This window comes from Schistosoma haematobium, chromosome ZW, assembly GCF_000699445.3.
Source record: "Schistosoma haematobium chromosome ZW, whole genome shotgun sequence".
Taxonomy (NCBI): domain Eukaryota; kingdom Metazoa; phylum Platyhelminthes; class Trematoda; order Strigeidida; family Schistosomatidae; genus Schistosoma; species Schistosoma haematobium.
The window spans coordinates 70354486-70381034 of record NC_067195.1 but is presented as its reverse complement, the minus strand read 5'-3'; the positions used below and the strand labels follow the sequence as shown (position 1 = coordinate 70381034).

The window sequence follows — 26549 nt, the reverse complement described above, 5'->3', positions numbered from 1 at the left end:
ATGAGTAATACTGGTAGCTTTCACATAAAAGTATGACTCGTATATGGTGATTATGTAAAATTTTACTTTCAATGTATAATACATTAGACTTTCACTGGGTGTTTGTTCGATTTTAGATATAAACAGCTTAGAAAACTTCGTCCGTAATGCGTCAAACTACCTTGTTCATTGTAGCATTTAGACAAGTGTATCATTAACCACTTGTGTATATTGATTTATGATAGATTATTAGTAAATATGATACGTGAAAGCGGAATGTCATACAATAGTACGTTTCGATTATAGTTCTATACATACCTTGCTGATGAATTCTGAAGATTTAGGACTTTTTACTGATTAATTTCAGTCTATCAAATTAAACAAAAGGATAGAGATATTAATTTACCTGTAATGTTCTTATCCAACTGGAAAATTTTAGTTGATACTGAAGACTCCAGTAGTACATTATTACTATTTCATATCTTGTAGATTTTATTAGATGTTAATAATTATCCAAGTCACAGTCAAAGAAGCTAGAAAACATTCGAACAACTCTTGCCAAACCAGTGACCTTTAAAATTTTTCAGGAACCTAAATATCCAACAGAAATCGCTATTAATATCAGCATATTTTCCAGAATTCCAAGGGTTATCGCAACCATATAAACCATCTCTAATTTTTGTGCCTAAACTTACTTTTAGGTTTAACAATATTATCTCGATACTTCCCAATTGATGAAATAACAGTTTTGTACAGGTTAACGTGAAGGTGGCTTGTTTAATGCCTAAACCGAACAATATGCTCACTCACTCAATACACCAATTAATAATAATGTTCGAGTCTTTTTATGAACCCAGTAATTTAAACTCATTTATCCACCATTGATTTCCTACTGTATTATAACAAATCGATTGAGATTTACCCGATTTATTAATGGTTTATATTATGCCTTACGTTCATATCTCCCATTCCTTTCTTTTATAGTCTATTTCATGTAATGTTAAATTGTCAAATATGCATGCCTGTTACCTAACATATTATATATATATATATATATATATACATATATATATATATATATATATATGGCTGATCATACTGTGTTTGTTACCGCTGCTTATCAGTATCATCGTCACATGATATTACCAGTAAATTAGTATATACTCTATTACATACATACGTTTTACGTTTGCCTATCTATACACTATCCTTACCATAATCTTATGTTCATACACCTATGCATAATATACATAATTTAGAATGAATAATTTTAAATGGAAACAGTAAAGATTATTAAATTTATTCTTTTTCACTCATTATATTGTTGTTAATAATAACTCCAATACTATATTTCATAATTGCATAGAAGTATAGAAATAAATAAATACATGTTGAAGGTGTTTTGGTCTCTGACACGAAAGAATATCCTCATCTATCGTCTTGAAATAAATAATTAAATCATTCGTTCCTTTCAGTTAGACAATCATTGGAAACCAGAAAGCATTGGGCAGCTGTTTATTCCTATTATGGAACTCTCCAGCAACGAGCGCCCCATACTGGATCGAACCTAGAACCATTAGTCTAGCGCGCGAGCGCCTAAACTTTAGACCACTACGTGAGACATTTATCCACTACAGAGGATGGAAAATGGTCACGCAATGTCGCAAATTGATTGACGTTAGACATTTGCATCACTGGATGCTGGCTCAGTGGCCTAAAGGTTTAGAACTCTCGTGCGAGACTGATAGTTCTAGGTTCTAGGGATGTTCATTGCGGAAGAGTCTCATATCAAGATGAAACAGCTGTCCAGTGCTTCTTAGTTTTAAATAGATATTTAATTAAGAGAAATGAATAACTTAAACTATGAAAATTTAAAAATGTCAATAAATTTACTATAGAAACAAAGAAATTTATCACTGATTAATTTCGGTAAACGAATTTTTAGTAGGAAACTGTAATCAGCACAATCAATTTATTCGGTAACTAATGAATAAAATGTTTTTTAGAAAAAAAAAATCATAAATAGACTAAGTTAAAAATGTACACACTGACTTGATAACTGAATGGTATAATGCTCATGTCATGAGACCTGATTTAGCCTAATTTCACTACTATCTGGAGCTGTATAAGTCTTATTGATACGAAGATCCTGATTAAAACAGAAATATTTGTTAATTTCTTGTAAAAAAATTATTTGCTTTATTAAATAAAGTCTAAGTTTACAACATGACAGTGATATAATATTTGAAAACTCTAAATAAAAAAGAAAATGGTGTTTCAAATTCTCTAAATGAAATTGAATAGACATCCAATAATCTGTTGATTGATCGTTGATTCTTCAATTCATTTGGAATTTTTGTAAATGTAACCTTTCAAAATTACTTTTAGTTATAAATAAGTTCTTTTGAAGTTTTTGTTCAATTTGGAAATTAATCTATATCATAGTTTGATGTCAGCTACAAATTGTCAAAAGGATGATTCTGTTATATTTTCTATATGATTCAAATGATATCACCTATCCTACTGTCATCGGTGGGTAGTTGCATTACGCTTTGATGGAATAGTCCAGACTAAAATCAAATTGACACGCTTGTATTTGGGGTTCCTCATTCAAAGTAATCTTTAATCATTTTAGCTTTCCATTACATGATTTCTTATTCTTCCGATTAACTTTCTTGAACTTCACAACTATTTTGAAATTTCTTATTCTTTTCCAGTGTCTGTACATTACACCAGAAATTCTTAGATCTTCAACGTTTATATCGAGAATTTACATCTTCTTCAACGGTATTATCACCACCCAGTGTCGTCTCTAGTTCTGTTTGTTCAACATCTATGACCATGTCGAGTCACTCTACATTCACATCTCTTAAAAATGGTACCATTTTGGAAAACACTCACCTTATTCAAGGTAAATTAATTAGTCCAATCGAACAATGCTTACAATGGATTATGGAACATTCTCACACTGTACAAACTGCATCCTATGGAGCAAATCGAAAATGTAAGATTTTTTTTCGCGCCACTTCTCTGTTGTGTTGATGATTAGAAACAATTAGAATTTATAGTTTTACATATGATTGGGGCTTGAACAGCATTTTTTCACTATTGCATAATATCAAAATTATCTAGGAATATTTGTGATATAGTCTGTATTGTGATTCAATTTACTGTTATTGATTTATTCTATCAATAGTTGTAAGATAGAAAACTAAATAACGATACTAGAACTTGCTAGTTTTTATACATCTATACGTCCTCATTGTGTTAATTCACTATCTAGACATAGTGTGTTCGTTATCTGAGTTTAGCTTATCTTGTCTGATGGGTTAGACTGTGCAACATATATCTTACTTACTTACTTACTTACTTTCGCCTGTTACTTCTAATAGAGCATAGGCCGCCGACCAGCATTCTCCAACCCACTCTGTCCTGGACCTTCTTTTCTTGTTCATTTTTCTCATGTCTATCTCCATTCCCCGGCGTGCAACATATATCGCACTATATTAAATTCCTTACACAGTCCCACAATCCACCTATACTGTTATTCCATAGTATCTTGCGCAACGCGTTACCAGGATCAGATTCTTTGCAGCGTCGTTGATGTACATTACTGATAAATCTCAAGCTAAGTCTATACGGTTACCCGTTTCCGTTGTACGTTCGGATATTAAGGGAACATGATTTTCTACCTTAGGACCCTAACTGTTTCAGGCGTTTTTGCTATGTGTCTCAGCAACCTCAACTGCACAGCTTGTTTACTCCTTCCAATGCATTCATATTTACTCATACGCATATGTAAACTGGTCAACACAACTAATTGTGGAGAAATAATTTATGCGAGATACAAGTTTATGTGGATTTGTTAGCTTAACCCTCTGAGAACTGATAAGTTTGGGTGCTTAACACTATCTTCCTGATGGCTGTCATCAATCTTCAGTTCAATTTTATACCATCTAATTTTCTTCTGTGTAGTAGCCTAAAAACTTTCCTTCTGCACATGAGTTTAAATGCTATCTGACTGTATTAATTTATAATTTCTATCGTTATCTGTTTATCAGATTATATCTAAAGCTATTTAGTGGCGTGTGATACTAGCTGGTTTCAATAAGGACGTTAACATTTCAGATTAAACCCCTTAAATCAATACGTATTAACTGTGCCAAAGAAAATATACAAGGGTTTGAATGTATATTTATGTGTTTGTAGCTTGGTCATTATTATGTTTGTACAAATAGAAGACGTAGTAGTGAGTCACGCGACTTGAGTGTATTATCATTGGTTGATAATAACTATGCCTCGCTGTGTCGATATCTCTGTCACATTTACAAGGAACGCTAGAGCCTTAACACTTGTTTCTGTAATAATACACCAACATATACAAATGAAATTATTTTAATGAATTAGAGAATGGCATTAAACACAATTAGTTTCATTACTCGTGCAAAGTAAGTCGTATGTAATTATTTATCACACTTTAAACCACTGTTATCATCAATCTTATTGATATTAATGCCATATCTTTTTGGGACAATAGTTAACGATTTAACCACATAAACATTAATCCCCGATGCTACGGGTTCGAACTCCTACTTCGGTTCAAGCATCCGGCTAGTAGTTTCGTATGCCCCCACGTATAAATATGTGCATTAAAATCAAGTAAAAACAACCTGCATCTGGTTAATAAGTCTCACTTCTTATTAATATTACTGTACTCATTTTTTCAGCCGTAGAAGAAGCTACTAGGCGTCATGAACAATTTCATCGAGAAGTGTTGAACTTTAAGAACGAAATCGATCGATGCAAAGCTAATCAACAAAAGGTTATTATTTATTTTGTTTTATTTTTTTCTGTTTTTTTTTAACTTTTTGACTTATTATTCTAGAATTAAACCGTTTACACATCACACCCTGACAACCTTCTACCTAAAAGGACATGATTATCCCAACCGCTTCGTCCTAGATAGCCTTTACTCTAAATAGGATAACTGAGTAAATAATATGTAGATTCACACAAGTTAAACGATAAATTATTTAGTTTGTGTTGAGAAACTACTAAGATCAATATGCTATACTACCTAGAAGTTGGAAGGATATTAAGGATGGCCTGATTGAGGACTAGAAATAATCGATGAATTTATCAGTCTCAGTCGTGTCAAAAAATTGTTCATATTTTATTCCAAGAGAACAACCGATAGCTCATGATCTAATTTCATTATGTAGATTAAAGTCGATCATACCTGTATACAGACACATCTATTCTCTGTCTCATTTTATTGACCATTTTTATGTTTTTGCAGTCATTTATATAAATTCCTTTTTTGCTTGTTTATATGGAGTACAGTAACTTGAACCGGTACATATTTTACCCACTTTTCACGTTAATCGAATGTATCGTTATCTGAAAAGTAAAGTCTGTTTGATTAATTTCCAATTCAATATTTCATAATTAATCATTGTAATTTGACTACAAATCACTGTGGGTAATTGATCTCAAAATTATCTGTTAGTTTTACTTCTTATTCTCTCTAGTAATGTAACTCACTTATCCAATAGGGATTTATGTTGTTGGCTCTGTGCTGAACGCTGTGTTAGGGCTAACGACACCACTATGCTTTTTAAACTTACGTATACGTGTATCAGGGTCCAATCAAACCTATAACTCACAAATTGCAAGTCTAGTGCTTTAACCACTAAGTTACTATCGTACACTTACTTCAGTTTCGATATCGTTATTAACCTTTGTACCTGTATGTTTTAAGTGGTTCGAACTTGAGAAAACAAATTTATTTTCTAGAATTCTTTCGGATAAACCTAATTCCTATTTAGTCTTTTTAAAACTCGATGTGTTTCATTTCCGATCGATTATCAATTACATTAGTCACATAATTTTTGTTCTCTGCCTAAATAGCTTCCGACACGATCAAAAGAAGAGAAACAAGTTCTTAATGAATCACTTCAAATACTTGAACAAAATTATCAACAATTAATGGTAATCGGTAGAAACATTTTCTATTTTATCTATTATGATTATTATTTTCTTGCTATAACAGTAAATCAGTGAATTATCTTTATTCATAGTAACTCATCAATATATGTTTACACATACAGATAGATTTAATAAATATTTATGAATTGAATTAGTCAGACAGTCAAAGCAACGTTAGAACCGGACACAACTTTATATCGGTCCAAATTACTTCACTATATCAATACAGGAAACGTAAATTGACATGATGTATAAAAATTTAGCCGAAATACTGGTGATATCATTTATATTAAGACTTAACTTTGTTGTGGAGTGTTGAAAGAAGGCTATAAATATCATTAAATATTATTGGAACCCATGATTTAAGAGCAAGATTTAGGATATATACATCTGCACTTGTGTAACCGTATCACTTAAGGTCTAGCACTGCTAATGTTCATATTAATCGGTCTGCACGCAGCACAGTCTAATAGTCAGTGACTTCATATATTAATGTTACGTTTTAATTTACCCGCCAATAGCCTTCTTCCAACCCAATTTTATGCCGACCAGTATTGTACGTTAACATAAACGGTGATTATGAGTGCTTAACACGTATCTTAGGCACTTCAGATAAATATTAGATAAGCTGTAATAATCGTGTGTTTTATTTTATTTTCCAACGAATATTTTTTTAATATATGAATTCGATCATACTGCATTCTAATAAAATCTTTAATAAAATTCAGTAAGAAAGTTCTTCACTTGGCTACTGAATTATATTTAACTATGTCTGTAGTCCTTACTCCTTAATGAATACTGTACTGTATACGTTGGACTTGATCGAAATCATAAAACTCAATACTCATGAGTTTTCACTCTAATAACTACTGAGAACAATCGATAACATTTAATTGAATAACTATTATAGTACTGTTATATCTTTACTAAGATACCTTATAAGAGTCAGATTTATTGAACCTGTGGTTGAACTATCAAAATAGCTTCTGAACGAATTAATCACTTTTTATACATTATTTTTAAAAATAAAAATGACCGTAGTTATTTAATTAACTAGCTAAATTTGAAATTTCAATGTCTGTATCATAGTAAGACATTTTGTTGTCTCGTAAACTGATTTAGTTGAATCCGTTATAACTGAATAATTTCCTCGCTATTTTCTTCTTGTCCTAGATTTTACTCATTTCTATTTTAAATATCGCAATTTATTTACAATATTTATTAGGAAGCTTCATTAAAACGTCGAAATATGTCGAAGTCATTATTGGAATTTGTAGAACGTGCCTATAATGAATTAATTTGGCTAAGGGAACATGAATCATTCGAGGTGACTCGAGATTGGACTGAAATTTATCATAATGAACTAGATCGTATTCGAATTGATTTTCAAGTGGGTTGTTTGTATAATTGATCGATTTTTTTGCTTTACATTAAATTTCCATATGTTTACATATGTATATAATTGTGATCATGGAGACTAGTAATCATATGACATTTAAAAATCGGTGTAATTTATCAGAATTATTCTATCAATTGTGAACCGAATACATAAATGTTTACTCTCTGTGATACCATTTCATCAAGTTCATTATTCATTGATGTTTGAAAACAAATTCAATTGTAAGCTAAAGAGATGTAGTTCTCGTGACATTAAGCATCAGTACTATGGGACCTTGGAAACACTTTGTTCAACGCTAAAAAAGATGGTCCATGTCCAATCACTTTACATTTCACACTTAATATTGAATACATTGTCACTCGGTAGCATTTTCTGCACCGTCAATCAACATTATACTCAAAAGAACTTTGATATTATTCATTCTAATTTAAAATAATCTTTTCTTAAAGTTAACTTTTTCACAAAATTCCACTAAGTAGAAAGAGCATTAACAATTAACGAGTACGAAAAACCTGCATTTCCATCCAGTTTTCTTCTTTACAAAAGAAGGAAAGTGTAAAAAAATTCCAACTCTAAAAAAATGTACGCTCACTTTGCCCCACGGATATGTTTGCCACCAGTAATCCGTTTAAAACACACCAGGAACTACTCGAATAACGGTAGTGCGTGACCGGTTTCGAGTATTTGTTCCCTGAATTCCGCGATCGCAATGACAATTTTCGGAAACCACTACTTTTCAGAAACTTCAAGAAGAAGTACCCTTTTATAGTATGGACAACCTGGAAGTGAAAGGCACTCACACATCTAATAGCACTAGACTAATTACATTATTTATCTTTCAACCAATGGATTATTAGTATGCTCAGGATCTGTCCTACCGAATTCAGTTTTTAATTGCCATTTGATATAGATAATCTTTATAAGAATTTTAAAAAGTATAACTCCAAACCGAGTGCATAAACGTGTATTCATTTATTGAATTATAAGTTCAAAGTGATTTATCGTGAATGAAAAAGAAACATAAATTTATGTCAATTGCTTTCATGCTTCTTACACGTTTTTTTTACTGTGTGTACAAGCATATTTGTTTAATGAGTGAAATAATTGATTGTTGAACCGATCGATCGATCGATGTTACATACAACCTTGTGATCTGAAGCACTTTCTAACTGAATTTTGTTCTCTTTTTTATGTATGTTTTCTATCTTGTCATTCAATCAATGCGTTGAGTTTGTGTTTGTTTCTTCTCAATATAATTATCTATATTTTACTAGGTATTAAATTGTTCCATTCGATTTCTTATCGTAGTCTATACACCTACAAGTTATTTATCACTTTAATGATGATTAACTTAAGGTTAAAAAAAAATTGTGTAGTTTTATACTCTGTACAGTGTGTAATTATTGCTACACCGGCATGTCATAATTGTAAACTGTCTTTTAGTGTGATATGATTTACTTCACAAAAAATTGAATATAAAGAAATGTAATCTTTATTTGTCAAATCTAAATATAAGCATGTTGTGAATGTTAAATATTTTCAAGTTAAAAGCCGATAACACTTTTTATGGCTTATTGTCAATTCACTTGCTTTTTATAATCATGTTAAAAGTACCGAACTAAACATATTAGTTACCGGTACCTGTTATTGTTTACTTATTTTATGCTTTCGCAACACTTTCATTTATCTATACCATCATAGATTCATCTAACTATTTATTCGAAGTACATGTATATACGTACTTATGTGTATAGATGTTTTAAAAAGTAAAAAAAGAAAACAAAAATACACAATTAAACTGCTTTTATAAACATTTCTACTTATTACCGTTATTTTTCTGATTAAAAAATCTATTAAATCATTCTTTGTGTATAATGCATTCACATTTCTAATAGATAGGTCACTGTTTTTCATATCTCGTCCTATTCTTCCTCATTCACCCCTTTATTGATGTTATTATTATTATTATTATTATTATTATTATTATTATTACCATTATTATTATCTGTTGTCAGTGTTTAATCTCCGCTCTCTCTTCGATTAAAAATGTCGATCCTATCGATCTCTATTTGCATTTTATACATAGTCCCTTGAAAATATCTTTAGTAAGGACAGTATGGATTATTGACTTTCATAGAATTGAAATTTAAGGAATGCACGTTGTTTTTTTGTTTTGTTTTAGATCTCATTGATTATAATTGGAATTATTGTATTGAAATAATAAATTCTCATATGAGGTGCTTATGATTAGATATAAAATTGTTAAATGAAACTCCAAGTGAATAACATACTGAACAAACTGTTCCTTTTCACTTTTTTTTGGTTGAGTTTCAATTACCACCAGAATGTTTAGATCTGAATAGGTTGAAACAGTTGAATTATGTAGTGCTTATAAAATTTATACTCGTAAACTACACTATCAGAAATATGTAGAGCGATTACCAATATATTTCACAAGTTACATTATAGTTGCTAAATAATAACATGGCTAACAATTAATTGGACTAACTTCCTGATGAGTCCATATTTAAGCGAAAAAAATATGAGTCTGTAGGTTATTTATGAGAATCATCTTCAATTTTTTATCCCAGTCTGATTATAATACTTCGTAGTCTGAAGCTTTTGATATTCAAAACAATGTGTGGTGTAATTTTTAAAACGAGCGTTCGTTTTGATTGTATCATTCCTACCTAGAACTCTGTCTATAGTTTAGTATGGTTACTCTTCGCAGTATTATCCCCATTTCTTCGAGGAATCTTGAACTTTATTATATTTATGATCTCTTCTTTAAAAATGAATTTCAATGATAAAATTTCAATTACTGTCAACAGTACAAGTTTATCTTGCTTAGAGAAGTCGAGGAACGTTCAATACATATATATAATTCTCTCCTAATTGTCGTTATTGTATCTGTCATCGTCAACTTCATTGTTTTCTTCCTGATTATTCGTATCACAGTGTAATACACAATTACATTTTTGATTGATAATTATATAAATAAAGCAACTAGGAATTTTGCACAACTGTAAAACTTCTATATTTGAGTTCAATGAACGAGGAAAACCCTTTTCAGTTACACATATTCACACTATCGTAAAATGTGTTCACTAGATTGCTTAATGAAACAGCTGTTTATCATAAGATCATCTTTTGTAGAAACCAGATTTCAACTATATTGTGCTAATTAAAATATGTAACAGTTTGCAAAATCATATTTATGAATTCAAGAAACATACTGTTGATAAATCTTGAGGTTTTGATAGATATTGCTGATAAAATAGTTACAAATCTTTTGAAAAAGCCCATTCACAAGACATTTATTTTCATATAATCTAAGTTAGCCGTCCGTGTTATTTTTATGAGGGGAAAAATATTTTTCTCTTGACCATGCACTGAGCATTAGCTCATTACCCTGAATGTTAGATCAATAGACTCATTAAATCATAATACATTTGACTCAATTATTCAACTAACTGTCAATTACCAAATAAAAACCAAAACGAGAGTTTATTAACACATACTAAAATGCTGTCAATAAGTGAAGATGAAAACAATATAAAATTTGAATCATATTTAGTGTAGTCGAATATCCTCGTCCTCAATCCACTCACCAATCAACAAAAGATACTTTCGCTCGAGACATCAGACATATGCTTCCTTATGAAGGATAGGTTTTTATGACTGACTGTATCAATGTATATATCCCAATTCATCAGTTTCTACAAAATTAGTTTTTTTTAATACATCTTTATGTTATTGTTTCCTTTCTAGGAAAAAAATCTAGCATTTCAACCTCTTCCTCAAACATAACGGCGTGAACATGCAAACATATTTTTCTTAAGTATTTCAGAGATTAATCTGACGTATCTTCATAAATATTTCTGGCTGATTTTTTCTACTGCATATAATTGTATAGAGATATTTTTATTGAACAAATATATTGGCTATAATAAGTATTTTATATGCTTATTTCTTCCGAATTCTAGAAACTTATGCATGAGATACATGAAAAAGAAATTGTCTACAGTGAACTCAGTGTATTAGGCTCATCTATCCAATTGGAAAATTATGATGTAACTGATCTTGTACAGGTAAGTACTGGATCTATCGTTAGTCTGTCTGTATATATTACATTTGAGGTAATTTTCAGTTGTTGCCAAAATATCAATAGATTATTGATAATACAGACTGGTGCGGTGGTTTTAATGATCAAACCACTTGGCTTTCAACCATTAAGTTATAGATCCATGTTTAGAAATGCTTACTTGAGTTTGAGTAACAAGTTAACTGAAGAGCTGCTTATTCAGTGGTTGTACATTACATATTATTATTATTATTATTATTTTTGTACTATTTCACAGAGTTTTAGTTTGAAAACCAAAACAACTATTCAGTTATTTCTTGTGTTTTACGCAGCTTATTTTTTTCAATAGTAATATTTCTTTCAACTTAAAATATTTATTATCAATATCTTGTCTGGACATTGTATTCGGTATCCTCGTTATGGTTTGTTACATAGACTTATACATATAGTTACTTTTCTTTTGGAATGAGGTACTTCACGCATGAACTCGTTAACCGAACCATGTGGGGGGTTTGTAATCTTCCTGATTGTGATCCACGAGTCAACACAACGCTTATTGTTGACTACTGTAGCCAACATGATTCGTTCTTTACTTCTCTCTATAGATCTCCATTTTTTTGTTATTCCTTCCAAACTCTTCACTTTCAATTGTTCTTTTCAAGCTATATTCTCTGTTAGTAAGGCTTTTTAATTCTTCGTTGTTAATGTTGAGAACCAATTTTGAGCAATCTCCTTTGTAATGTATCAACAATGAGAAATTACAAATCTATACAAATAACTTCATACCCACTCAACAAGCTAGTGGGTATCGGGACTCGATAGCTTATTGCGTGACGCATCAACGTTTGAAATGATAGGTGCTAAGTTCGAGTTTCATTGTGTATACCAATACATAGGCGAAGATACATTGAACAGACGAATTGTAAATAGGACAAAACACACATCTTGGTTTCTGTTATTAACCAAAATCTATATTTTCTCTGTATCCGTTTTTTGCTATCGATTAATTTTTAGGCTTCCTACAACTCTACTACTTATTTGTTTTGTTATTAAAAGAAATGTTACGATTTTCCTTCAATTTTTTTCACTATTATGCATGATATGGCATTTACGATACAATAATGCTGACTATAAAACTTTTTTTATTGTTAGATGAAATTAGTAGCCTCCTTAAATCTCACTCGTATTTGTTATACCATTACTTTTACGATTCTTAGTTTTTTCGTTAAAATATTTCACTTTTAGACTTATCTAAATGCTTTGGAACGTCATTGGGCTTGGTTATTACAATTAACCTATTGTTTTGAAGCACATATTGAACAGAGTGCACGATTTCAAAGTTTTTTCAATGATGTTGAACAATGTGAATTATTACTAACTACATCATTAGAAGAATTACGTTCTCTTTATGAATCAACGTTAAATGCAACAACAACTGAACAAGGTGAAACTCTTCTCAAACAATTACAAGTGAGTAGAAGTGAATAATTACTGTTTACGTAACAGACTTTATCATAATCACTACTACAAATTATTGGATTTTGACTCATTTCTTAAATGAATCGATTGAAGTTTGCTTGTTCTATTTCCATACTAACTTTTTCTACTGAGGATTATTGTGGTGATCGATCACCAGAACTGACTAAATGTTCACCAATCAAGCTATTGACTAATTTTCATTCACTATTCAATAATCATGGTGAACTGTGTTTGGATATACGTTTGGAAAGAGCACGTTATGTTGGCCTAACAATGCATCCTCATTATAAACACATATCCTAACACTGTTATGTAGAATGGTTATTAAAAATTTAATGACAATCATTCAATAAAGTTTTAAAACATTTTTAAGGGACCCTTAACGATTTACGTAACTTGAAAATGCTTAAGAAAAATAGATCCCTTGGTGAAGCAAAAGTTTAAAGTCAAATATGCTTATATATATCTGTCCAGATATATGATTTATCGTCCCGTTTTTCTTTAGAACTGATCAGTTGAGGAATCCATTGCTTCCTCTTTTTAGTTGTTTTATTTTCTCGAAAAAAAATCCTTAAATGATTCCTGAAGCTATCACCCGACTGTCGAACATACAGTAGGTTAAACATATTTTTTTTCAAACTAATACCCAAGTCGTTGATAGGTTAATGCTTTATACAATTTAGTCACATTCTCATAGCTACAAAATTGATATTTTCTCATCATTTAAAATAAGCATACAGGCTTCAAGATTAATCTATCTTCTAAATCTATATAATCAATAAGATTAATGTTGATTGACACATTGAAAACCAACTATCTAATTCAATAAAATTAACCGATTATCATTCATTTTCATGATTCTTTCTTTATAGTACTTTTGTAATTGATTGTACACAATGTTGATCATTGTTAATTCCTTTAATTGTCTAGTTTACAATACACCAATCATATTACATGTCAACTTAAACAATAATATTGATTATTTTAATTGTATAATGTAAATTGGTCACAGTTCAACAAGCGAAACAAAATAAAGTCAATATTCCATGATAACTTAGAAAAGATAGAACAATATGCTGAATAGTAAAATAATATGAATTAATCTTTTATTTTATTAAATTCTCTCATCATTTGCTTACAATCTAAAGAATTTTAGAAAATAGAAAGATAGAAATGAAGTTTAGCATACTTTTTGCAATGAATTTGATCAGAACATGTTGTAAACATAATAGTTTAGTAACAATCTAAATTACATTTTCTTTTTTTAGCAAAGAAAAGTGTAAATGAAATGTTGCAAATAAGATATGATAGACGTAATACGACATTTTTTAAAACGATATTCAGTTATTACTACTGTTTTTGGATCTAAAAATGTATATATTGGATGATTGGTTATGTCGATTAGCTGTGTATGACTAAAGATAACCGGGATTGTGTTTAGATCTGGTCGACTAGATTTGAATATAATAGTTTTAATTAAGTGTTTCTCTTAGTTAGAAAGTTATTACAAACCATGAAATACTTGGTTACTGTTTCATCCTAATATGAGACTCCTCTATAGTGTTCATTCACGACCCTATGTGGGGTCGAACCCAGGACACTTAAGTCATATAGTAATGTTCAATATCTAGAAGTACTGAACTGGCTTTCAATATCGAAATTACCAGTCTCAATGAGTTCGTAATATATCGCAACGACCAGTCAATTCCATTTTTGTCAACTGTATTACCTCCTACAAGTCGGAACTCCATCATTCACTTGTTTAATTGATTATTTATATTTGTTGTGTTTAATGACTGATTCAAACTCATATATTCTCCTGATATGAATTCTATTTTGAAGTACATTTTCTTACTAGGGGTACTGTTGAGTACATTGACTAATCATATTCATTTTTTATTATTGAATTCAGAAATGAGAATCACTTAATACTGTATTTATTATACTACAGAAATTTTTAATAACTACTTGTCTTCAGTTATAACATGATTTCGTTAGTGAATGTGTCAAAATAAAATTACTTATTCTAAAAAAAAAATAATTTCAATCAGTCAACCAGTTTCATTTGTATACATAACAAATAATAAAAATGATATAAAATTGTAAATAATTATTATATTAAAATTTACTACTATTGGACTACTTAAGGAGAGAGAGAGAGCAATGAAAATAAAATGAATATGATCTATTGTTCCAGCGAGATCTTCAGGTCATCACCATTTCATATTATTTTAATTATCATTATCAATCTAAATTATTCTTTGTATCTACTATAGTTTGCATTTAGATACTAAATAAGGATAATAACTGAATAATCCAATAGGGGAGTTAATTAATTTGCCCATATAAATGGGTTTCAGAAGTAAAAACTGATGTAATATTGGTTTTAAATATTATCTGTTTGTTTAATGATCTAATCAACTAATGTATTAGCCGAAAAATAAGATTAGGTGCTCATATTAATGTTGCACCGTGATTTGAAACAATGAAATAGATCATCTCAATTTTTTAAATGGGATTAGTTGTTGTTTTTCACCGCATCTATACAGTATCATTCATTAGTGAATTATTCGAATTTTAAGACAAATTGAATTTTCTATGAAACGCTTATTTCCCCCAAAAAATAATGAACAAATAATTTTTTTATCACTCTTGATCCATTTATCTCAGATGTTTCTCTTCTTTCTCCCTCTCTCTCTCAACACTATTCCACAGGAACTTCATACTCGTGTAATTGGTCAAGAGTCATTTATATTTCAATTAGTAGACATAAGTCAAGAAATTATCCCACCAATACCAAGTCACGTGGATGCACGAGACAGTTCAACAACTTTGATTGGTCGACGTATACGTGTTCTATGCTCATTCCAACCGAAAGATTATTTCTCCGATAATCAATCCTATTCCGGTGATGTATCAATCGTTAATTCCGCCAATACAAGTCATTTATCAATTGCAAACGCAAGTATTAGTAGTATTATAGAGCCAATATTTTGGCCAGTCGGCAACAATACAGGTTATTTTGATAAAGGTGATTTTTTCATAATATTGGAAAATCCAGAAAATCATAAGCTTCAGGTAAGTTAATCAATTACATAATCTCACCTGATTACTCTTTTTTCCTACAAGATACTAAATACATATTCTGTTTCAGCATTAATGATCATATACATTTCGCTTCATATCACCTATGTCACGAAATGGGGACTATTTAATCGGATACTTCACTAATTCATTCTTCACGCTTAAAATTATAACTGATACAAATTCTCGATTTTTTTTTGCATTGTTTCATATTCTAAAGATAGAAAACATGTGTTCGCTACTCTTACCATGTTCATTTCAGTCTAAAATACCATACTTCTTCTTAGTGTTGTCGCAGTACACTGTTTTACTGTCTGTATATCTAAGTTGATCACTTGTCAAAAGAAAATTCAACCTCCATAGCTTCAGTCAATTCACAGTTGCTTTTATTATGATAGTATTGGAACTTAAAAGGTTATACATCATTAAATCGTAAAAGAGTAATTGAATATGAAAACTTTGTTTGCTGTAGTTAATCATCTCTACTACAAAAATACTTTATTGTATATATAAATTAAATATTTTTATTGCTTTTTATCGTTCCGTTTTTATTCTCATTTATTTTGACTTATAAAACTGTCCAAACCGACGAAAGATAGTCTGTTTCTTCTAAATAGTATTTATATAGAAATAAATTCTATTTTTCCCCCTTTATGATTATATATATATATATATATATATATATATATATATATATATATATATATATCATCTCTGTTTATCTTTTCTTTCTCATTTAATAGGTTCGTACAGCTAATGGATCTACATTAACTGTTCCTTTGACATGTTTTCTGCCTTGTTGGCCTAGTAGCGAAGCAATGGATCGAGCTAAACGTATTATTACAACTTTACAACATTTTAAAACATGTTGGTCTGAATTGAATTTACGAATACATGGACATTTATTAACTGTAACAATGTCTAAATTTATTGATGGTGCACCTCTTCAGTATAATATTCCACAACAAATGGATATACGAAAAGTAAGATAAACTATTTTATGTCAATTATTTCATTAAAAAATATTTCGAATAACATCGTTTTGGAGTTGAAACAATTATTTGCTGAAACTTTAAACTTCACCCTTTCCATTCATTATTTCTCCGATTTTTATTTATGTGTTGGTAGCTTGGTGGTTATAGTAGTTGAATTACAGACACTACAGTCTCCATGTAATACTAAATTATTAGGATTCAAATTTTGCAGGAAGTATCAGTTTCCCTGAAATTGCGAGTACTCTTTCCTGACCAGTACCAACCATTACGACACCTAGACCCAGAACTTTCTGCCGATTCACTGACCACCTAACATTGCTTGGAGTGATTAGTTCCTCCTACATTTATTCACACCACGATGCATAAGTATAGTTTGATCGGACTGATTTTTTGTTACCTGTTATGACCACCATTTTGTCTTCGTTATTATATCACTAAGCAAAGTGAAAGAAGTGTAAGCGAGTTGCTTCCCTATTATTCTTGATTACTGAGATGCTATTGATTAGTGGGTGGGTTTGTTCTGATATTGATAAATGGTTATGTGTGTTTTTTAATTGCCATTGTTGTTACGAAAGTACGTACTTATTTTATTGATAAGAGAAAATAATAATTTATCACCTAAATTCATTTTTTACAATTCACTAGTCATTTCTTTCTCACTTCAATTTGTTTCATTGCCTACAGTCTGTTTTGTAGTAAATTAGGTCAACTTCATGTGTTTATATCAGTGTATACATTAGACCTGGGAGGAACCAATAATTATTAAACTACAGAAATACTTCACGTCAACTATTACTTCTTTTTTTTCAAAATTAAAACTATCTCCACATGGTAACAATAACCCTGCCCTCAATAAGTGACTGATTTCGATAAAGAGTCCCCGGGGTTCCAATGAGAATCTGTAACTAGTGGGGTTTAACCATTTCGCATGTCAGGTATTAATGGCATTGGTAGATAGTTGAAGACTTTTTGCGGATCAATCAAAATTAGACATGTGAACCACTCGATGACGACTCAGTTGCCTATAGTTTAAGCTTTCGCCTTTAGAATTGAGGGTTCTGAGTTCGATCGTAGGTAAGGTTTTGAATATGTACTGCTTAGGTGTCCTGTACTAATACTAAACAGCTATCCAGTGCTTTCTATTTTTCTCTACTTGTTCTACTAAGATCGGTTTCTAATTTTCACTATCAAGAGTGCATACTGAACACTTATGTATTATATGTATAAACGGCTTCCTTCAAGAAAATTATTTTTTGATGTAATCAGTTGTCTAGTGTTAAAATTGCATGAACAATACTTTTTACTAGTATAGGGGTTGTGGAGATTATTAAGTTTTTGATTGAGATCATGAACCGATTGATGTTAGACCATCACAATTGAAAACCTGGAAGCTGAGGAGTCCCACAATAAGACGAAACGGCCGTCCAGTGCTTCCAGGTTTTCAATTGTGATGGTCTAACATCAATCGGTTCATGATCTCAATCAAATACTTTTTACCACTAAACGTTTGAACTACTGTAGAGAAATAATAACGGAAGAGCCCTTGTGTGTATGTCGATATGCTCACCTGAAGGTCATGAGTCTAATTCCGCTCAAGGTATTGTAAAATCTCAAAAAGAAGACATATTAATTGTCTTTTGCTCCCCTCGTTATCATCAATTCGTTGGTTAGTAAAAATTGCCTTCAAAAAATTCTATTCAATTAAAAAATGGTACATTTTTTTGATGAAATGGGAATTTTTTCTTATAATTAAACTAGGTCTATTAAAATTACGGTAATTTACGGGTCGAAACAAAGAAATATGTAAATTAGGTGTTTTGAACTATTGAATGTCAAGCTGGTTCATTTTTAAGAATTGATTATAACTCTGACTTTAAATTAATGGATCTCTGTTGGTGACCTTTCACTTTTCAGTATCATTCCATTCCTTGCAATGTGCGAACGCTTCGTAATTGACACCTACTTTTATTGGCTACTTTTTACTGTATGCATAATTTTAAATTAATAAGTTGGAATTATGCATACAGGCAATAAAATGTCTTCTCTTGAACCATGAAATCTTTCGTTTCGTTATCTTTTTTATTCATATAAAGTTATCATCTTTGAATTGTCATTTTGTGTTAGTCGTAACATCTAGTTACCAATAAAACAAAATATAACACTAAATAAGAATTAAATACATTATTCGTAAAATTCTAAACACTCAATAGATTAAATTCACTTGGTATTGTTTACTTGGATCTTCCTATTGGTGTTTTGGACTGCAATTGATCTGCCTTTTATTGGCATATATACACATTGTATTGATATTGCCTTAATTCTAGTCCAGGACTGAACAACTCGAATGCAGATACATCCAGCTGACGAATCCCAAATAGGGCAAAACGCGCGTTCTGGATCCTACTGCTAGCCACTATCCATCTTTGCTTATAACCCAATAGAGTGGTTTAGAAAATAGGATTAATAAGTTTCATTTTCGAGTCACATTGAAAATACCATCACTTATTCGGCTATAGGTGTACTCAGTTAACACGAGTATCATATTAAAACAAAATGGCTTATTTATGCAACAGTATTTTAGGCTGTTGGTCAATAATATTGAAGTTTCTTTCATTGAAATTTCCAGTCATATTGTTAGGACATGTGATATAAACAATCCTATTATAATAGTGTGTTTATTGTTGAACTTATCAGTGTGAAGGATACAGCGATTTTGTTTCATTATGATTTAAGATTGGTTAAACCTTCAAGTAAATACTTATCATTTAACTAAACTACAATTCTTCACAATCACAGATCAGCTATTGTTTTTGTTTATATTCATATGTCTCAGTTAAATATAAAGTACTAAGTTAAAAACAGTTGTTATCGATTATTCATGTGTTATTCTATGTAATTCGTTCGTTATTATCGTGTCACTTCACTCAGTTATATCAATAACCTACATTCTGTTATTGGCTTCTATTATCAATGAATATAATGATACTCATATATTTTAAAATTAATAACACTATATCTTCACATGAATCGCTTATTACTATTATTATTCTTATTATTTAATAGTTCCCCTGTTTCCTATATCTCACATTCTGTATGTACCGCTTCTGCATTACTTACCATTATTGGTAAAACCACATGATTATGTTTAACGCGAAGTTTTTTTTGGTGTGTAACCCTTTATCTTTCATATCATGTAAAGTCTTAACTAAAAGAATTTGAATTTTAAAGAAAAGAATAATTCACATGCTCATTTACACTTATATCCATCCAGCTGTGATGTTCATGTTTTAATTTTCATTCGTTATTCTATTATGTTGTTGTGTTATTATGTTATTCCAAATACTGATTATAGAATAATTCTACAATAATCTGGTACTTATGTTATGATTTAATTTGAGATGGGTTTCCTCAGGTTTTAATTAAAAGCTTGTAGCCAGTAGATTAACCAAGCTAGGAACTAGGTAGACATTTTTCGTTGAAATGAAACTGAAAAGTGCAGACCATTCGATTCATTGGTTGAGAGCTATTGTTCTTATCGCAAGACTTGATAAGTACAAACTACTATCGAGTTTCATCCCAAAATAAAATATATATCTAATATCTCTTAGTGTCTTAATTCGTTATGTAATTGATATCAGTTCATAAAGCTTTCAATTCGTGCTTTCTATGTAGACTATCAAGTGCTGAGTCAAAAATATACTTCATGTAGAACAGAAAAATTAATAACAATCCTTAATTCTCACCCCCCCCCAAAGAAAAAATATGGCCAGATTTCTTGATAAGACTAAATATTTTTCAGAATGATAGTGATTTTACAGCATAATTGTCTAATTAACTTTGTATATGATTTTCTTTAAAGTATTTGTAGAATTTTATGAAATCTTATTCTGAATGATACTTAACACGACAAATGTTTAAATCAGTCATAAACCCTTTTATACAAAATAGATGGAATATGGACATCATTGAAATCAAGACATCTGTCTCGTCGTATTTGGGACTTGTCAGTTAGATGTACCTGCATCCTATAGTCACGATTCTCTCGGAGACTCGAACCCATTGCCATTTTCTTCAAACCCCACCCTATTATCCACTTAGCTACAGAGTTCAGATACCCACTTACTTGTGCAGCGCGTCAAAATATCAACGACAGGACAATCCAAATCGCTAGAAATTAAAGTCATTTACTCTGTTGACATGACTCCTATTGGAATCAGTATAAATCTGGATTATTTAGTATTGATAAACTTAATTACTAATTGTACATTTTCATTCACTCATTGTCTCATGCTGTTGTGTGAAATTCCAATTGTGTTATTTCGCCTTAAAGTTGTGCAGCAGTTGCTTTTTCTCCAAATAAGCCGAAGATCCTGTTATCTGATGTTTTCTAGTTAAGAATTCCAATTTACTACATACACAACTGTTCATATTAATCGGCCATTCCCAATCGTATTTTTCCAATGATGCCTTCATTTCTGTGTTCATATAATTGTGTTTTAATGTAATAGAAATTTTTCAGCGCTCTTTTAAAATTGATCTCATTATCTAATGAAAAACTATAGTGGAAATTACTGAATTCTCTTCCAAAATACATTGTAAGTGAACCTGTTTATCCTTTTCATATGTTGACGTTTTTTATTCAGGTAATTTATCGTGATGCTGAACGTTATTGTTTAGAATTGCAACTAGCTAATGTACCAGCGACAGAAGTGGAGAAATTTAAGCAACGTTTTCTAGATTTTCAAAATAGTTGCATTAAACAGGTGAATGGTGTTCAAACTACTGATGACAAGACTGGTAATGAAGGTTTATTGACCAAATCATCAGAAATTTATTCAATTATCGATGAACTGAGAACAGTGTTGAGTACGTTGACAGTACGTCTTAGGGAGTCGAATTCAATACCCTTACCAGGTAGATCAATAGATATGGAAGTTCGTATTAAAGATCACAAGGTCAGTCTTTTTTTTTACCACTTTCATTAGCTTTAATTATTTCTTTAACTTGGAGGTTTATAATTAGCGTTTTGCTGAATGAATACTGAATAACAAATGTCGACGAAGATTGATAGCTTTATCAACTATTAACACAGTAATTATAATTACTTAGAGGTTCCATTGTGTATGATCAACGCTTTTAAGACATTTGACTGTATATTTCCAGTCTATATTTAAACACAATAAACAATAATACAACAGTTAAAACATTCGGCTTTCAATCAGTAGATTAATAGTTCAAACTTCTGTCTATGTAGTACATATGTCATCCGTGTGATATCACTAGTCATTTAAAAAACACACATCGTGATTCAAAGCCAACTACACAAACATGTACTTGGTGGAAAAGAGAAATGTACTAAACACTTTAACTAAAATAATTTAGATGCAAAATTATATTAAACCTACTTCATATTACATTTTTTTTTTACAAAATAACTAATCTGTATCTTGTTACAAAAATATACTTGAAATTTGGAAAAAATAATAATCATAAAATGTATAATTTTAAATTAAATATTTCTCGTCATGAGAGTATTTTCGTATAAAGAAAAATGAAAGAATTTTGTTTTTATGTACTTTTCTCTTGTGGAGTTTTTTCTTCTCACTGTGTTGTTATGTGTATTATAAAATACTCTGTTATTTAATTAATTATATGTGAATAAATAAAACTCAAGTTATTGAGATCATGAGGAAACCTAGGTTAGAAAACCATTGAAAACCAAGATGCACTGAACAGGTATTTTCTCCTAAAATGAAACTTTTTCAGAAGTGCGCATCGATGACCCCACTGTGTATTGAATCCAGGACGTACGGTTTGTCGGTCAGTACAATCTCTAAAACTACATACCGTAAATCTGTGTTGTTAAGAAAAAATAACTCTCGTTATCTCGATTTTCAAGCATATGTATACATAAATGAATTTCCTCTATATCTCTTCTATATTATATTTGAATAATTAAACAAAGTATTCACTTTATTAAATTCCTATCCAATTATCTGTGTGTTTACATAATGCATTACGGCTGTCGTTTTCATGCATTCTACTTGATAGCACTCAGTAACCGATTTCAGATTAATTTACATGATTTTTCTTCACATTACACTATTTTGTGTGAGTGAGGGCCATCTGAACTTACAACCAACTGGTTGCAAGTCCAATGATTTACTCATACATTCATTACTTCACGATTTAATTAATAAATTGTAGATAAGTCATTGAGCTTATGTTTTATATACATGTGGAATCTCACAAAATCTCCAAATATATGAGCAACTGGAAAGAAGATACAGTTGATCATTGATATATTATTATCTTTAAAAGTACGGAATATTTAAATGATTAGGTAATTTTTGTTAGTTAATTTCCCAGTTACATATTCGTATACTGAGTCTCCAGCTACTCCATGAATGTGTAGGGTAATGATACCACCCTGCTACCCAGACTGAAGTAGATGGGATGGAGTTCGAACCTGCAACTTATTGCTTGAAAGTCGAACTCCTTAACCATTGACACATCCCGTCTATCAGGTAGTGCTTAGAGAAAATGTTATTTTGGATGAGTTGATCGCAATATCTTGAGATGTATTTCATATTGAGTGGTTAAAGGCGTGTGATCTCTCAGGCTATATTGAATTTATTTAATATATGAACTTCATCTGAAGTAAAGGATTACACAAGATTGGTGTTGTATGATAAATAATTTAAATGTAAGATTTAACCCAGGTTGGATAGATTTTCCTTTTCATTACCATGTGGAAAATCCTTCTTATCTTTCAAATATTTAACTGTTTTTCTCCCAATATTCATATGGTATAATAGACCTTGTACTTTTGATTTGTTAACTTGCCATATAAAACTTCCTTTAAGAAATTTGGAGGTTAAACTTTATACTACTTATTATTGGTGAATAACGTATTCTAAGAAATCCGATGTTGTTTGTGTATGTGAAAATTAATTTGATTTATTCATTTTAATTTATCACATAGATAAAATTACATTATTTCTTTTATGTAACAACAAATCATGCATGAACGATAGTGAAAAAAACTAACAGTAATCCGTATTTCATTACTTATTGTAAGCTATCAACCCCTATATTCTATCCACTGACATATGAGAGTAGATTGGTCATTATGTTTTGAACTTCATCCATTTTAAATTAGGTTTGCCCAATTTATTTCAAGAACTAGACTTAGATAGATAACCAGTGAACTTTAACCATGGTGTATGTAAGACATTTATTTACCAAAGCATTGATAGATGGTTGGGTAATATCTCGAAATATAAAGTATTGAATTCTCACTAATGGTCTAAAGACCAAGCAATTGCTAAGAGACTTGATGGACGTGACTTGCATTCTTGCTAGGACCATGTGATCAAGTTTGTGACGAGCCCCATATTGGAAAACAGTTGTCCATTCCTACCGATTTTCATTGATTATTTGACTGATTTCAGTCTGTGACATAACCTATGACATTCAGCAATCTCCATAGACACTTCACACAAATTATTTTTCACCAATTAAGAAGTTATTATTTAACTAGTTTTAACATATCGTTTCACTTCTTTTTTTTCTAATAACAAAAAACAATTATGCCATAGGAATGGTCTCATGCTTTAGCTCGTGTTCGTGCTCAATGTACAGGATTAGAAGAACATATCAATAGTCAGTTACAATCACGATCATTGAATGAACAAGATACATTGTTGAGTACAAGTCTTTATGCTCTACATAGAGCAGCTAGTGAACTAGCACTAACTGGTCATGAATTTTCTTGTCGATTAGCTGATGCTGACGCATGGATCGCCCGTTTAGAACAAACTGATCAAATATTAACGGATTGTGAATTATGTCTACTAGGTTGTGCAGTACGTGTACATGGTCTATTACAACTTGATGATTTGAATAGTTCAACTGATCCAGATGGTCTTCGTGTTACAGTGGTGGAAAGAGCTCATCGAGATTTAAAGGTGCGTTTCATCATAAAATTTTACTGGTATTTTGTGTTGTTATTTGACAAATATTCATCACAAAATGTTTCGATTAATAAATAATTAGAACAACATATTTTAGAGAATAATATTGATTTCATTTAGATCGTCATCAATCTTTACTCTAATATACAGTAATAGTTATTCCGACACATGAAAATATGAGACCAACCAAACTATAATGGCCGTACTACTAGATAAATCAGCCAATTAGTTTGCAAGCATCTCTCGTAGTTTGCTGAATCAGTTAAAATTTCATACCCAGTTGCGTACTACCACACTTGTTCCCATAGTGATTATGTGCTCGACAGAATCGAAGCATTCAAAGTGATTTGCGTTCAAGTTTCGACCTTGTCTTTGACATATAGTACAAGATACAGTGGTTCGAGCTAACAAACGTAGTGTGTGTATCTAAAAGGATCTTGTAATACCCCTGTCGCTGTGTTGTTCAGAGAAAATGTAATGGGCGATCTTATTAATTCTTTCTACCCTGTGTTTCTCTTCACGTTTTACGCATCTCTTCTTCACTACGTATGTATTTAAAACTGAACAATCAATTTGCACTTTTTATTTCTTTGATGAATTGTGTAATATATCTGATTGAAAACAATACTGTTTGCTGATGTATCGTTTTGCACGATGAAAATTTTTAATAGTTTACTGTATAATTGTTTACGTGAAAACAGTTAATATAATCCGATTTTATTTAAATTCATCAAGTACATCAACTCAGGAACTCTACCAATGAACATGTTTCCCTCATAAAATAATCATTTAGTCATGTAGCCTGACGTATTAAAAATGCCATATATGAGAACGGTCTTAATTAATTAAATTTTTTCACCGGTTGCAATAGTTTATTATAATTGTAGACAGTCATGCTTGTTTTATATGTGCTTGTGGTAACTAGTCCGGGAACTTACTCAAACTGTAGATATACTTGCTTCCCTTTTATTAATCACATTACGAAGCTGAAATCCAAGAAATAACTAGATTTATGGATAATAAGTATGTTGACTGTTTTGACTGTTAGGTGATCTGCTTAGGGAAACATTTATCTAACTTTATTATTATTATTATTTTAGTCGGTAGCTGAGCGTCTTCCTCAAATTCGAACTGATCTAGATTTACTTAGTCAACAATTAACTAGATTTATGGTTTCCAATGAGGCATTTAATGAAACACTCCAGTATGATACTGCTAACCTATGTGAAAATTCAAACCTGTTAAAGATGCATTTATCACCTTGTACTGATAATCATTATTTAGAATCAAATCTTGCTTGTTCTGAACATCGTCTAGCTGAAGCAACTAAAGAAGTTGAACAAGAGTGAGTGAATATTTGTGTAATTTTCAAGTGTTTTTTGGGGTATTAAAATCATATTTTTCATGATATCTACTATGACATCTATGACATCAGATAATAAATTATATTCGTAATAACCTCCGAAATTGGAATCTAGATAGTTTCAACATTTCATTTGGTCATGTTGGGTCGGCGGAATAATAGTAAAATGCCTGTTTACCTACTTACGATTGTTACCTCCTCG

At 30.7% G+C, this 26549-nt stretch overlaps 1 protein-coding gene across 1 annotated transcript in view; it reads left to right on the top strand.

The window, feature by feature from the left end:
- Positions 1-26549, top strand: part of MS3_00010478 (uncharacterized protein) — a gene marked incomplete at both ends in the record, with an annotated part of 178673 nt that overhangs the window by 29844 nt on the left and 122280 nt on the right. The window contains 13 exons of the mRNA XM_051218846.1: positions 2697-2890; positions 4707-4801; positions 5890-5970; positions 7193-7357; positions 11353-11457; positions 12696-12920; positions 15645-16007; positions 16757-16996; positions 19102-19127; positions 20072-20099; positions 21652-21963; positions 24610-24978; positions 26085-26329. Of these exons, the coding sequence (XP_051072340.1) occupies positions 2697-2890; positions 4707-4801; positions 5890-5970; positions 7193-7357; positions 11353-11457; positions 12696-12920; positions 15645-16007; positions 16757-16996; positions 19102-19127; positions 20072-20099; positions 21652-21963; positions 24610-24978; positions 26085-26329 (2448 nt within the window). The remainder of the gene's footprint in view (positions 1-2696; positions 2891-4706; positions 4802-5889; positions 5971-7192; positions 7358-11352; positions 11458-12695; positions 12921-15644; positions 16008-16756; positions 16997-19101; positions 19128-20071; positions 20100-21651; positions 21964-24609; positions 24979-26084; positions 26330-26549) is intronic.